Source organism: Lepidochelys kempii, chromosome 19 (genome assembly GCF_965140285.1).
Source record: "Lepidochelys kempii isolate rLepKem1 chromosome 19, rLepKem1.hap1, whole genome shotgun sequence".
Classification (NCBI taxonomy): Eukaryota; Metazoa; Chordata; order Testudines; family Cheloniidae; genus Lepidochelys; species Lepidochelys kempii.
Genome location: NC_136398.1, coordinates 6496131 through 6510727, shown reverse-complemented (window position 1 = coordinate 6510727; position 14597 = coordinate 6496131). Strand labels below are relative to the sequence as shown.

At 50.1% G+C, this 14597-nt stretch overlaps 1 protein-coding gene across 2 annotated transcripts in view; it reads right to left on the bottom strand.

The window, feature by feature from the left end:
• KHDRBS1 (KH RNA binding domain containing, signal transduction associated 1) overlaps positions 1–10156 on the bottom strand; it is a 29819-nt gene extending 19663 nt beyond the window's left edge. For both annotated transcript variants that reach the window (XM_073317564.2, XM_073317563.2), the window contains exons 1-3: positions 9480–10156; positions 792–916; positions 81–197 (exon numbers count right to left, since the gene is read on the bottom strand). In XM_073317564.2, the coding sequence (XP_073173665.1) occupies positions 81–197; positions 792–916; positions 9480–9786 (549 nt within the window). In that variant the 5' untranslated portion in view covers positions 9787–10156. The remainder of the gene's footprint in view (positions 1–80; positions 198–791; positions 917–9479) is intronic.
• Positions 10157–14597: the final 4441 nt, after the last annotated feature.

Genomic DNA, 14597 nt, shown 5'->3' with positions numbered 1-14597 from the left:
TAGTGATTTTCACCTTTGTAAAATGCTTTGAGATCCTCAAGTAAAAGGCAATCTGCATATATGGATTTTCAAGCTCTTACCTTTGCTTTGTCTCTCATTGAACCTTTTCCAAGCACAGAGATCTTGGCCCCAGTTTCTTCCTGCAGTCTTTTGATGGTGTTGCCTTGGGGTCCCAAAATCTTCCCAACAAAATTAAACTGATAAAGGAGATAAACAGATTTAGTCCCAAAGCTGAATGAAGTTAATAACGACTGCTGTTAAAACTGCACTGGCAGACAAGGTAACACTGGAAGTTTAACCAAAGTCATCAACAGCCCCACCTCACAGAAAGTCTCATGGAGAAAGTTTAAGTAATATTCGTAGAAAAAATTAGCAACTGGTAGGCGTGCTCTTTTTAGATGTTTTATTTTGCCAGCAATTCATTCTAAATTAATTCACTTAGTCTATTTAATTCTAATACTAGACTCCAACCATTTTATGGACAGCAATTCTTAAGAGTTAGAGGGAGTCTTAATTTTTAAGCATGAAGAGAGCTAAAGAAGAAACTCTACCCTGGTAATGAAAAAGCAGAATTACTCATTGACACTTACATTTTTATCCTGACATTCTAGAAATCCAAAACTTAGATACTGCAAATTTGCATAGGAGAAATTCCACAGAAATTAGAGCACCACTCTAGCATAACTCATGACATTCTGAGAAAGACACCGCTCACTAAGCATAGCATACAAGATTTTATTATGTTTACAGGTAGATCAGAGAGACTTGGTCAGTTATTTTCTGGCCCTCACCTTGGGATACTGTTTGACAGGTATCAGAACACGTTCCTTCAGTTTCATGTTCTTGTGGGAAAACAAATCCAAGTAGTTCTCTTCCTCATCCTTCTTTGTCTCACCCTTCTGAATTTTTTCAATTTCTAGACAAGATAAAAATATTATAATTTTTGTTCCTCAAACTGAAATGACACTTTATATTCAGTTGCATCATGACAGGCTATAGTGCCCTAAATTCTCTATAAATATATGTACATTTATAACTATGTGGCAACAAAATTTGGATGTATTAAAAAAAAGAAAAGGGCAGCCCATCTAGTCTTGCCTGTTTGTGTCTCTACCCAAAATCTAGGGCTTTAGAAGAATGAAGGACGTTGTTGGTTCGTAATAAGGAAACGGAATGGTGGATTACGACACAAGTCACCTCAATTGACAGTGAGCATGAATGCTTAAAATACAATATGCCATGTGTGATGTGTCCCTTCCTTTCTTTCAAACCTCATGAATTAAATATGGCAAAGAACTTTGTCAGTGAAGTGTTAAGGTTGCCTGGTCATAGTTTGTACCCTTCCAAAATGCTGAGTTTCACAAAAGAAACCTCTGAAAACCAGGAAATACAGAGTAAAGGCAAACGCCCACACAACCTTAACTCCACCCCCCATGGAGCTAGCAATAGCCACTGGGAATTATTTGCATGGATTCCAGCAGCTTTCACTGTGTTACGTGTAGCTGTATTAAATGGTGCAGGACTAAACTGGAGTAGTTTAAAAGAGCTCTGACTGTCATGAAGAAATTAGAGTCTGAGTTCCCAGGTGCATATGTACCTTGAGGTTCCAGTCTGCATCATTTCAATACTGAATTGCGTAAGTTATGTCAGTAGCAGAGCACTGGAGTCTTCTTGCCATGGGTACTGTCAGTAGTCAGGTGGGATATGAAAGCAGTTCGTGGATTTAATGAAGGGTAGGGGAAAATATAGGTTTAAATGGTACCCTTTGTGCAAGCATGAAGGGGCTGTAAAAGGGAATGAAGTGGTTGTTAAATTTTACAAGTGTGGTATTCTGTCTGGGGAGTAGGCTTAGTGGTTTGAGCAGAGGGCAAGTACAGGTAAGTGGAATGGGTCAGACCCTCATAGATGGGCAAGCCCCCACCCAACCTGGTACATACAAACATATACACTTGAAGGCAAGAAGTGGGGTTGGGGACTGGAACCCCAGAACCCAGCTCACATAAGGTGGGGTAGGCAGAGGAGCTCAGACGACCCCATTCCCTAAAATACCCGTCCCCTGCCAGTAAATATTTGCATCCTTTAAAAAAATTTTTTTTGATTATCTTCTCTCAAAGTAAAAAAAACCAAAAACCTGACATATGACCAATATGCCTTCCAACCTCTTCCAATTTTCTGGTGGGACTTCAACTGACACTGGCTGCGTGAGTCAGATTCAAAGGACAACTGCTTATACCCATGAGCTAACAAGCTGGTGTGAAACTTCAGAGGTTAACAATCCTGTAACTCCTCTGTAACATGCATGCTCAGTGTAATGCCTTTTAGCTTGTCATTTAGCACAAGAGGCTTGTGCCATGCTAAACTAGCGAAGCAAAATCTTTTCCAAATAAAGTTCTCATGAACACTTTGGTCAAATAGCCCTAAGTTTGGACCCCTAACAGAACTCCTGCACCCTCATGAAGCACACCACATCAAGGCAATCTGAGCAATCATAAACTTTAGAAGACTAAAGGCTGAGTCTACAATGAAAAGTTAGGTTGACAGAGCTACATCAGGCAGGAGTGTGAAAAATCAACACCCCTTAGCAATACAGTTAAGCCAACCCCAGTGTAGAAAGCACCAGGTCAATGGAAGAATTCTTCCATCTATCTAGCTCAGGGGTGGGCAAACTTTTTGGCCCAAGGGCCACATCGGGGTTGTGAAACAGTATGGAGGCTATGCCTCTGCAAACAGCCTGGCCCCTTGCCCCCATCCACCTCCTCCCACTTCCTGCCTCCCTCAGAATCTCCAACCCATCCTGCTCCTTATCCCCTGACCGCCCCTAACTACCCCCCGGGACTCCACCCCCATCCAACCCCCCTGCTCCCTGTCCCCCATCTGCCCTGCCCTCTATCCACACTCCCGCCCCGACAGACCCCCTGACCCATCCAACCCCCACTCCTTGTCTCCTAACTGCCCCCCCAACCCCCAATCCAACCCCCCCGCACCTCCCAAACCCCCACCCCATCCAACCCCCCTGCTCCCTATCCAACGCCCCCCAACTCCCTGTCTCCTGACTGCGACCCCCCTCCCCAAACCTCTGCCCCATCCAACCACATCCCCCGTCCCCTGACTGCCCCTCCAGGACCTCCTGCCCCTTATCCAACACCCCCCTTTCCCTTACCAGGCTGCTCAGAGAGGCAGGACAGGCTTATTGGAAAGCCTGGGAAGTGGGCAGGCGTAGCTGCGGGGAGGGGGGACACAGGTGGAGGGGCCAGGGACTTGGCCAGGAGCTCAGGGGCCAGGCAAGACGGTCCCGCAGGCCGGATGTGGCCTGCAGGCGGTAGTTTGTCCACCTCTGATCTAGCTACTGCCTTTCGGGGAGGTTGATTAACCACGGCAATGGGAAAAAAACCCTGTTGCTGTAATGAGTGTCTACACTCAAGGGCTACAGAGGTGCATCTGTACCTGGGCTGTTGCAGTGTTTTAAGTTTAGACACGGTCTTAGACGAGCAGAGATTTAAACAGAAACCTCATCTTAATCTTAACCATGGCAGGGCTGTTGCTCTGCCATAATACAAACTTCATCTCTGAGTCAAACAAAGCACCCACCTGAAAGCTCCTACTGCCCCAGAGGAACCAGTCCCAAAACGCATTAGTTCTTCAAACACTCCCATTTCAAGGAGGCAACCACTGGGAATTAGGTCAAGTCTTGTCTGCACACGAAAGTTGCACCAAAGCTGCACCATTTTACATAAGGGTAAGACTTTAATTGAATTTAGCTAAACTTATTTTGGTTTAACAGTTGCTTATTTCAGTCTATCCTAAACTAATCCCTAATAAATTTAAAATAAACCAAAATTAATGTGTTCACAAAGGAGTTTGTGCCGGTTTAATTAAATTGGTTTCCAATTACATCTTTAATTAAACCGGTGCAACTTTCAGAAGCCCTAAATATGTGGCTTTCAATTTTGTATTAGCTCAATCAAGTTGTCCTAACAGGACTGAAAAGCCAATTTAACACTTGTTAAAATGAAGACCATCACATTTGGAGGCACATTAATTGACCGTGTTGCACCCTGGGGGAAGCCTGAGCTACAACATGGCTATCTAACAATCTTCAAACATGTTAACCTGCCCCTCAAGAGTCAACAGGGCTTTTCAATCCTGTCAAGTCATCACAGCTGGAAAAACTTTTTTGGCTTTAAACACATGACCCTAGCTTTTAGTCTTAATTTGTAGATTTTATAGCTAGCCAATTATAGTGTGGTGGGGAAAGAAAGGTAGTGCAACAGACAGAGATGAAATCATGGTACAGTCTTGGTCAGAAATGTGGCTAGAAGCCGAAGCACCTTTGTGAAATACTGTATATGGTAAGTCAATCATCAGGGTCTAAAACAGGGATCTCAAACTCAAATCACCATGAGGGCCACATGAGGACTAGTACACTGGCCTGAGGGCAGCATCACTGACAACTTTTCATTCAAAGATACAAAAGCCCCTCCCTTCCCTGTCCCCACTCCACCCTTTCCATGAGGCCCTGGCCCTGCCCGCCCCATCCCAAAGTCCCTGTCCCAACTCCACCCCCTCCCTGCCCCTATTCCAACCCTTTCCCCAAATCCCTGCCCAGCCTCTTCCCCTCCTGGAATGTTTGGCAGCAGCAAGCACTGGGAGGTAGGCTCAAGGGTGTGGGGAGCTATGGCGGGCCACAGGAAATAACTCTTTGGGCCACATGCGGCCCGTGTGTTTGAGACCCCTGGTCTACAACCCTGACATCGTCCTAGCTGTGGACAGAGATGACACTTTGAGTGAGAGAGCGAGCGCGAGAGAGTGCGCCAGCTCAATGAAGGGGGAATCACATGCAACAGGACACTAAACAAAAGATTAACATCTCATTCTGGAAGGCCCTCATACCACTGGGATGGGCCCAGTACAAGAATTTAACAAAACAGAACTCAAAGGTTCAATGGGTCTTTCCATAAGCTTTGGAAACACCAAATTAAAGTCCAGAGGATCAGCAGATTTTCAAATGGGAGGATACAAATTTGTACCCTTTAAAGAAACATTTCATCAGGTGATTGTGAAACACCATAATTCTTTTCAAAATGGACACCATCAGCAGAAATAGCAACTCAAAAGGTTTCCTTAGGGGCATGCCACTATGTCGTGCACTAACTGGCCTATTGTGTGCCAGCAGGGTCTGCACAGCCCAGTCAGCATGCAATATGGTGTGCATCAGAATTCATGCTGACATGCACTACCGCACCATGTAGACAAGACCTTAGCTGCTAGGTATAGCTTTGATGACAGCGACAAGAAAAACGGCCAAGGCTTCTACCATGAACACACCTTTTTAAACCTGTTTCCATCTGACAACAGCGACAGCCATTCTGCCCATCAAATCGTGAAAGGCCCTTACATCACTTGGAGGGAGGACACAACATCAACACAGCATCAGCTGGGGATGAGACATAAAAGCACTGTGCTACCAGCTCCTGAGAGAGAGACTGACTCCTCATCAGGCAGTACTACTGATTCTCAGCTACTTGGATAGAAGCGACAGGTATCTCCAGAGAAATCTGCTTTTCTTTGAAGACATATAGGATGGAAAGGAAGCAGCAGTCACGGTCTCTTGTCAAAGTTCACAGGACCCATATCGAGTAAATGCTGCATAAGACATAAGAGCTGTGGAGTTGGGCATATTAAAGACCCCAAACACGGTGTCTGAACCAGGCTCCTCGAGGTGAAGTTACAGTGCAATAGTACCCACTTACCTGGAAGCTGAGAAGAACATGGCACTGGACATAGATTCTGAGAAACTGTGGGCCCTATGGGACCAAGTCGCTCACCCACAGTGCTGAAGGATCAGGAGAAATGGAGGAACTAATCCAACCGATTATTTGGTGGTTATTTGGGATCTGCACCTGATGTTCCATGTTCTGAACTCTTCAATTGACTTGTCAACTGACTGCATATTATTTGACCACAATCAAATATTGTTAAATATTTTAGCAAGAATGCCCTGATGTAGGTGGCAGATTAACTTTTTGATTGCATCATGGTGCCAGAGAACTTCAGTTCATTGTTCCACGTTTTTCTGAGTTAAAATAACTCAGTTAAGTAACTTTTTTTTGTAGCAAGGCATAAGCATGTAAGGTTAAGCTAACTGGAGACCATAAAGTCTTACTCTTTTTCTGTTACTGTTCTAAAAAATTAGTGCTTTAAAATTTGATCATTTTTAACAATATTTGACCGATCAAATGTCCAACACTACGTAGTCACTTTGCCAAAAGGGGTAATATCTACCTCAGTGGAGATGACTGATCTAAATGGCCCAAATCTAAGATGTTTTATCCTTTGTAGGACTCCTAGGAACCAAGGAAGATAAAAGACACTGGAGTCCAAGCAGGATCTCGGTCAAAGCCATCTTACACAGCCTCTGGAAGTGTAAAATATGCTTTCCCGGATCCATTTGAAGAATTCAGATCCTTCGGCATCACAAATCATCAAGAGTAAGTTACTGGAGGACTTTATAAGAGAATGAGTCCTTAGATGTTACAGTGGCTGAAGAAATTGTACAAGCACAACTCAGACTATAAATATCCTTTCACAATGTAAAAAACTGCTCTGAACACAAGCTCTCTTTTTTCAAGTCTCTTGGCAACAGCATGACAACTGTATATATTCAGGACTGGGGTGATCTTGTGAAAGTTGCAAGATAGCACTGAAATTGAAGACCTTTGTTTATTCACTAACTAGGTTTCAAGAACGCAGCTGCAGTATTTAAATTTTGCCAGTGACTTCAGACTATATTAGAAGAGACACGCTTCAGGATGAGATTTAATTTAGTTTCTATGCTCAGAGCTTTGACTGACTAGAATGTCAGACCCTTTATACATTATCCTATCTAGTAATCTGCTCATGTAATCCAAACCAAACTATGAATGATGATAGGACACCTAAATTTCAGTTATGATTGTGTAGATATCCTTAGAGTAATTGAACAGAATTTTAGAGTACAAACTGCAAATTCTGTACAGTAAATATTGCTGAGAAAGTCACTCAAACAAAGCCAAACTGGGCACCACTCAAAGAGGGTAGCGTTAAGGGTGTGTCACAGGCGTAGTGTGTACCTTAACTCTTCACTTCCTGGCTTTCAGAAATTTAGCCACTCTCCACATTCTGGAAGAGGACAAGTCACACACGGCAACCTTAACTCAGCAGAGCCCCTTGGCTCAATTGACCTCAAATTTGGACCACTTATACTATCCTGCAGCCATGAGGCCCAGCAAATGTCCAGATAATCTGAGGTTTCAGAGTAGCAGCCGTGTTAGTCTGTAGCCGCAAAAAAGAAAAGGAGTACTTGTGGCACCTTAGAGACTAACAAATTTATTTGAGCATAAATAAAGCATAAAGCTTATGCTCAAATAAATTTGTTAGTCTCAAAGGTGCCACAAGTACTCCTTCTCTTTTTGAAGATAATCTGAGTGAAACATGAGGATTTTAGAGCACTTAGAGTAGTTAAGCTTTAAACAGAAAGAGAAGTTCAATCCATAGCAGAGCTGGCACTTTGCTGTAATACACGGAAAGATACTCGTAAATGTAATGAAATATTTAGTATAAATCCTCAGTACACCCACTCAGCAATTAAAGAGTTACCTGTGGTGAGAACACCATTCTCTGTGCAAGAATTAGCAAATCTGTACTGCACCCAGAAGGTTTCACTTCATTAATACAACTCTGAGAGATATTTCCTCAGGCTGTTTGAGAACACCAGTTGGTTGAAGGGCACGTTACTGGAAGTATTGTTATAGACTAAGATATTATAAGACTCATCTACAAACACTGTTTTCAGGAAAACATGACAGTTTTAAAAAAGACCACTTAATTACCTTGGGAATACTACACATCTAATTTATCAAAACCAAAAGGTATACCAGTGGCACCAAGACACAAATTCAGAACTGAGCCACATCAAATCACTTGTACAACGAAGATGACAGATTTAAATCACAGTTTCCTAGTTTTACATGAGGAGTTGAAAGGAGTGATGTATCTACTATATTAATATTGGCAATGCCATATTAGAACTGCTTTCTAATAATGCAGTTCATAAAGAATTGCATTAGTATCAAACACACTTTTAAATCAAACAGACGTAACAAGAGGCTAAATTCTACTTTTCTTGTCTAAAATAAATATAACATCCTTTGTGTGTTAGTTTACACGGCCTCTCCACCTTGTTACGCAGAGGAAGACGTTAGCGTTTTAACTTGTTCTAATTTTTAAAACAACAACTGTGTTTCAACACAGCCCTGTCTACTTGATACAGATACTGAATGTGACTACAGCACAGCTGCGCTGTGGTGATACGGAGAAATCCGAGCCACCAGGCGATTGGACAGTGATGATCAGGGGAAAGAAAGAGAGTGCTAGCCTAGTCACAGAACAAAGACTGCCATGCCATTTCCATTTAGTTTCATCAGAGGCATAAAACAAGCTCTAACACAGATTTTCATAGCGGTGAATTAAAAAAACCACACAATCCCACGTTTCAAAGGAATCGGAATAGAGACTACATAAAAAAACTAGTTTACTACCATTCTCTTTAGTCTCCTCTCCCCCAAGGATGAAAAGGGCCAAGATAAATCACACTTTCTTAAAGAAGAAAGTTCTAGGTTTGTGTTTAATCCCCGAATTAGCCATTGGGGCTGGATGCCATTTAAACAATCATAGATGTGTGTATCTTAAAACTACCAATCCGTCCAAAGTACATCATGGCAGGAGCAAGCTGAACGATTAAACTGCCCCCCCCCCCCGCCGTGGCGATTTAACTTCCCCATTCACTGCTTAAACCCTGCAGACGAGACAGTTTACGGAGCAAACTGTAACACGCCCAGAGCAAAAAGGCGACCGTCCCCCTCCCCAGCTCAGCCTCTCCCCAAAACCTCCCCAGACCCTGGCCTCTGCCCCACCTCCCGGCACGGAGACCAATCGGTTGCGAGGAGGAGAAGGGCCCGAAGGGAGGGAAGCGTCTGGCAGGACAGCCTCATGGCAGCCAGTCCCCGGGCTCCCCTGCTCCACGGGGATCCGACCCCCCCAGCCCGGGCGGGCCCCTTCCCAGGAGCGGGGCACTCGGGCCCCTTCCCCGCTCGGGGCGCAGCCGGGAGAGCCGCTCTGAGCGTCGAACAAAGAGCGGGGCCGGCCGGGACGGAGACGCCCCGGCCCTCGTCCTGCCGCCGCCGATCGCGGCCGCGGGGAAGGGCGGGTCTCCTCGCCCGCTCCCAGCCCCGTTGCCCCATGCCAGCGGGGGGAGGGGGGGTGAGGGCCGGGCGCCCCAGCCGGTGCCTGGCGCCCAGGAGCAGCGCCGCCTGGGTGACCGACGGGTGCTCCCCCCCGGCTGGCCCCCCCCGTCCCAGCCGGCCCCCCCATCTGGACCGCCCCCCCCCGATCTCTCCTGCCCGCCCCCCTCCCCGGGCCTGCTTCCCCCTCCCCGGCGCTACCTGCCGTCAGCAGCTGCATGGCGTGGGTGAAGGACGGGTCCAGGCTGTCCTTCTCGGCCATGAGCTCAGGCAGGTACTTGTTCTCGGGCTCCATCTTGACGGTGGCCCCGGGCAGGAGCGGGGTGGGCGCGGCGGCGGGGGTCTGGGAGGCGGCGGCGGTCGCGGCGGGCGGGAGGAGCGGCGGCGGCTGGGCCCCGGCCCCTCGGGCTCCCCCGCGGGGCGGCCGGCGGGGCCCCGGCGCCCCTGGCCGGGCGGCGGGGCCCGGGGCTCTGCCCAGCCGGGCGGCGGGGTCCTCGCGGCGCTGCATCCGCGGAAAGAGGGGGCGGGGGGGCGGCCGAACGAGCGGGGGGACCGAGAGGGCGAACAGGGTTGCCGCGCACCGACCGCCGGGGCTCCCAAGACAGGAAGTGAAGAGCCGGAAACACCGCCGCCGCCGCCAACAGCCCCTGGCCCACTGCGCCTGCGCTCCCGCCGCCCGCTCCCGTGCGGCGTGGACGTTCGCACACCGCCCCCGTCACAGACGGCTCAAGCCCCAAGCATGCGCTGCCGCCTCCGTCGAGAACAAAGCGCCGACGGGCACCGGTGCGCATGCCCAACCGTCGCCCGCGGCTGGCCGTGCGCACGCGCAACCTTCAGCCCGCGAAGACCCGCGCGCGAGACTCTCGTTGCGCACGCGTCGCGCTGAGCGGCGCCTTATTAAGTCACAAGCGCCGCCGAAAACAAAGTGCCTCGGGAACTCAGTGCGCCTGCGCAGCACGCTGACGCTCAGGCGAGGTACATTGCGCATGAGCCACCAACGCCTTGAGTCGAGAACAAAGCGTCGGCTGCACCTAGGGGGCGCATGCGTATTGTCGTCTCTCTCCGTCTCCCCGGTCGAAAACTCAGGGTGTAGCGTAGTGGCCTCAATGCGCATGTGCGCTTGCCTTTGCCTTCCCCCGGCCCTGTGGCGTCTGCTCGCGAGTCGCTGCGGGGCTTCTGAACGTGCTGCAGTGCGCATGTGCCGCGTCCTGGGGCTGGTGGCTGCACGTGGTCGGGAGCGGGGGAGCGGGGGAGCCCGGGAGCCCGGGCGGGGCTGGGGACGCCGTCCCGGAGACACTGTGGAGCGCCGGGGCCTCGGATGGGGAGGAGGGGAGTGGCCTGGACTCGGGGCACAGGGGTTGCGGCTATGGGGGTGTGGTGGGGATACTGGGGTTGGGACACAGGGATTGCTGCTATGGGGATACTGGGATTGCGGGTATGCGGGTGTTGTGGGGATACTGGGGTTGGGGGTGTTGGGGCACAGGGATTGCCGCTATGGGGATACTGGGGTTGGGGGAGTTGTGGGGATACTGGGGTTGCGGCTATGGGGGTGTGGTGGGGATACTGGGGTTGGGACACAGGGATTGCTGCTATGGGGTTGCGGGTATGGGGGAGTTGTGGGGATACTGGGGTTGGGGGAGTTGTGGGGGGGTTGGGGGAGTTGGGATACTGGGGTTGGGGGTATGGGGGCACAGGGATTGCCGGTTTGGGGATACTGGGGTTGAGGGAGTTGTGGGGATACTGGGGTTGGGGCACAGGGATTGCCGCTATGGGGATACTGGGATTGCGGGTATGCGGGTGTTGTGGGGATACTGGGGTTGGGGGTGTTGGGGCACAGGGATTGCCGCTATGGGGATACTGGGATTGCGGGTATGCGGGTGTTGTGGGGATACTGGGGTTGGGGGTGTTGGGGCACAGGGATTGCCGCTATGGGGATACTGGGGTTGGGGGAGTTGTGGGGATACTGGGGTTGCGGCTATGGGGGTGTGGTGGGGATACTGGGGTTGGGACACAGGGATTGCTGCTATGGGGATACTGGGGTTGCGGGTATGGGGGAGTTGTGGGGATACTGGGGTTGGGGGAGTTGGGATACTGGGGTTGGGGGTATGGGGGCACAGGGATTGCCGGTTTGGGGATACTGGGGTTGAGGGAGTTGTGGGGATACTGGGGTTGTGGCTATGGGGGTGTGGTGGGGATACTGGGGTTGGGACACAGGGATTGCTGCTATGGGGATACTGGGGTTGCGGGTATGGGGGAGTTGTGGGGATACTGGGGTTGGGGGAGTTGTGGGGGGGGTGGGGGAGTTGGGATACTGGGGTTGGGGGTATGGGGGCACAGGGATTGCCGGTTTGGGGATACTGGGGTTGGGGGTGTTGGGGCACAGGGATTGCCGCTATGGGGATACTGGGGTTGGGGGAGTTGTGGGGATACTGGGGTTGCGGCTATGGGGGTGTGGTGGGGATACTGGGGTTGGGACACAGGGATTGCTGCTATGGGGTTGCGGGTATGGGGGAGTTGTGGGGATACTGGGGTTGGGGGAGTTGTGGGGGGGTTGGGGGAGTTGGGATACTGGGGTTGGGGGTATGGGGGCACAGGGATTGCCGGTTTGGGGATACTGGGGTTGAGAGAGTTGTGGGGATACTGGGGTTGGGGCACAGGGATTGCCGCTATGGGGATACTGGGATTGCGGGTATGCGGGTGTTGTGGGGATACTGGGGTTGGGGGTGTTAGGGCACAGGGATTGCCGCTATGGGGATACTGGGGTTGAGGGAGTTGTGGGGATACTGGGGTTGCGGCTATGGGGGTGTGGTGGGGATACTGGGGTTGGGACACAGGGATTGCTGCTATGGGGATACTGGGGTTGCGGGTATGGGGGAGTTGTGGGGATACTGGGGTTGGGGGAGTTGTGGGGGGGTTGGGGGAGTTGGGATACTGGGGTTGGGGGTTGTGGGGATACTGGAGTTGGGGGTGTTGGGGCACAGGGATTGCTGGTATGGGGATACTGGGGTTGCGGGTATGGGGGCACAGGGATTGCCGGTTTGGGGATACTGGGGTTGAGGGAGTTGTGGGGATACTGGGGTTGGGGTACAGGGATTGCCGCTATGGGGATACTGGGATTGCGGGTATGGGGGGATTGTGGGGATACTGGGGTTGGGGGTGTTGGGGCACAGGGATTGCTGCTATGGGGATACTGGGGTTGCGGGTATGCGGGTGTTGTGGGGATACTGGGGTTGGGGGTGTTGGGGCACAGGGATTGCTGCTATGGGGATACTGGGGTTGAGGGAGTTGTGGGGATATTGGGGTTGCGGGTATGGGGGGATTGTGGGGATATTGGGGTTGGGGGTGTTGGGGCACAGGGATTGCTGGTATGGGGGTGTTATGGGGACATGGGTTGCAGATATGGGGCGGTGTTCTGTGGAGTTTGGGATTGTGGGAGGTGTTATGGGGACACAGGGAGCAGAGTGTAGGATGGGACAGGAGTGTGAAGGTTAGACCAAACACACACAGGCTATGACATTTACTGCAAACCAACCAAAGAAAAGAAAACCACAGCCGGAGGGCTGGTGATCTAGTCCTGAACTCGTGCTATCCTGCCTAAGCACTAGCAACATGTGTTGAGCCAGGTGTTGCCTTCTAGGGGCACTATGGTAGGTACAAACGTGACCCCTTGGCACTCTTGCTGGAAGGAACTGCAGTGCCTTGTGTTCTCACAGATTCCAGGTGGTGGAGTAATGTAGTTTTGGAAGCAGATCTAAGATCCCTGGAAGGGAGGACATTAGAGGTTGATCCAGTTCCAATAGGGTCCAGCTACAAAGGCTTTGCAGAGCACCACAGTGAGCTGTTGGAGATGAGCTGATTTTAAATGCAAGGGAGGAAGAAGAGATACTACAGGAAGCAGCTGAATCTGTTGGGAGTTTATAAACCCCACACATAAGGTGGTGGTGACGGGAGGCCCGAGGCTGAGCTAATGCGGAAGGAACTCTCTCCCTGCAAATTCTCATGAAATCCAGTAACGTTGTTGACTTTGACAGCTTGGGTCTGGAGTGACTCAGGAACATCAGTACCAACCCCAGGGGATGAAGCAGGGCATGCACCCCATATTGCTTATGCTTAGAAATCTTTGCCCCTCAGAGTCCAAGCAGCATAGCTAGGTACAGTTTCTTCTTCCCCCACCCAAGTTCAAGCTGATGGGATGAGTCCACCTTCACATCTCCTCTTCCTGGGTGTGGGAGGAGCAATCAGCAAAGTTTTTTGTCCTCTGGTGTTCCACAGTGGCTTGTCTGGTGCACATGGGTCTTCTCTTGGGCAGGAGATGACACCTCTTGTGGAAAACTATTATTTCACATTTGGTAATGCTTCTCTCCTGACTGGGAGTTTACAGTTTCAGAGCAAACATGTAAATACTAACTTATAACACAGGCTATAGAGTGAGATTAATGCACGCAGCAACTCACAAGCATTTCATAAAGACCAAACACATTTCTATAAATCTGATACCTATTTTAACAATACTAACATGCAGGTGAACCAGACTGGTTTCCAGCGATGCATTTGTCAGTGTTCAGTTGAGACCTCAGGGCCTTGGCATGAGCTGGCACCTGGTCTGCCAGCATCACAGTTGCACCGAGCGATTTTTCAGAAAGAAAACTTTGAGGGTCACTGGTTGTAGGGATCTCTGTCAGTGCTGCTGGTGAAGGCAGCGTTCCTTTACTGGTTGACAGGATCCCGTTCCTGGAAGCTACAGACCTTCAAGCCATTGTGAGCAGTGATTGTCCTATGATTAATGGATTGGCTGATTCATAGTCCAGCAACACAGCGCAAGAGTGGAATAGACCAACAGTTCATAAAAGCTGTGGCTACTCTAGAAAATCCTGCTGTGCTTGATAGTGAGTGTCTGTCACCTGAGGGTTCACTCAGGAGGCCCTAGAAGGGAAGAAACTTCTGAGGAGAGAGACTTCTCAGAGGAGCTGATGAGCGTGCTCCCTAGGAAAGGAACTCCAAGGGGGAACTATGAGGGCCGAGACCCTGGTCCTAGTGAAAGGACCTTACCAGTCTCAGTGCAGTGAGAGCCCGCTATCTTTTCAGAGTGTCTCACCATCTGGGCTTCTTTCTCTGCTCTCACTTTCCTTCCTGATTCAGTCACGCTCCCCCTTTCCATCGGTCCAGCTCAGCATCACACCCCTGACACAGTTTTCACATGCTTCACCCTGCAACCTATTAACCTTCTCTTCCTTCCCGGACCACATGGTTCCTGTGCCGTCCCAACTGCCATGGCACTTTCCTAGATCCTTTTGGTCCAAACATTCCATCCCCGCTCCT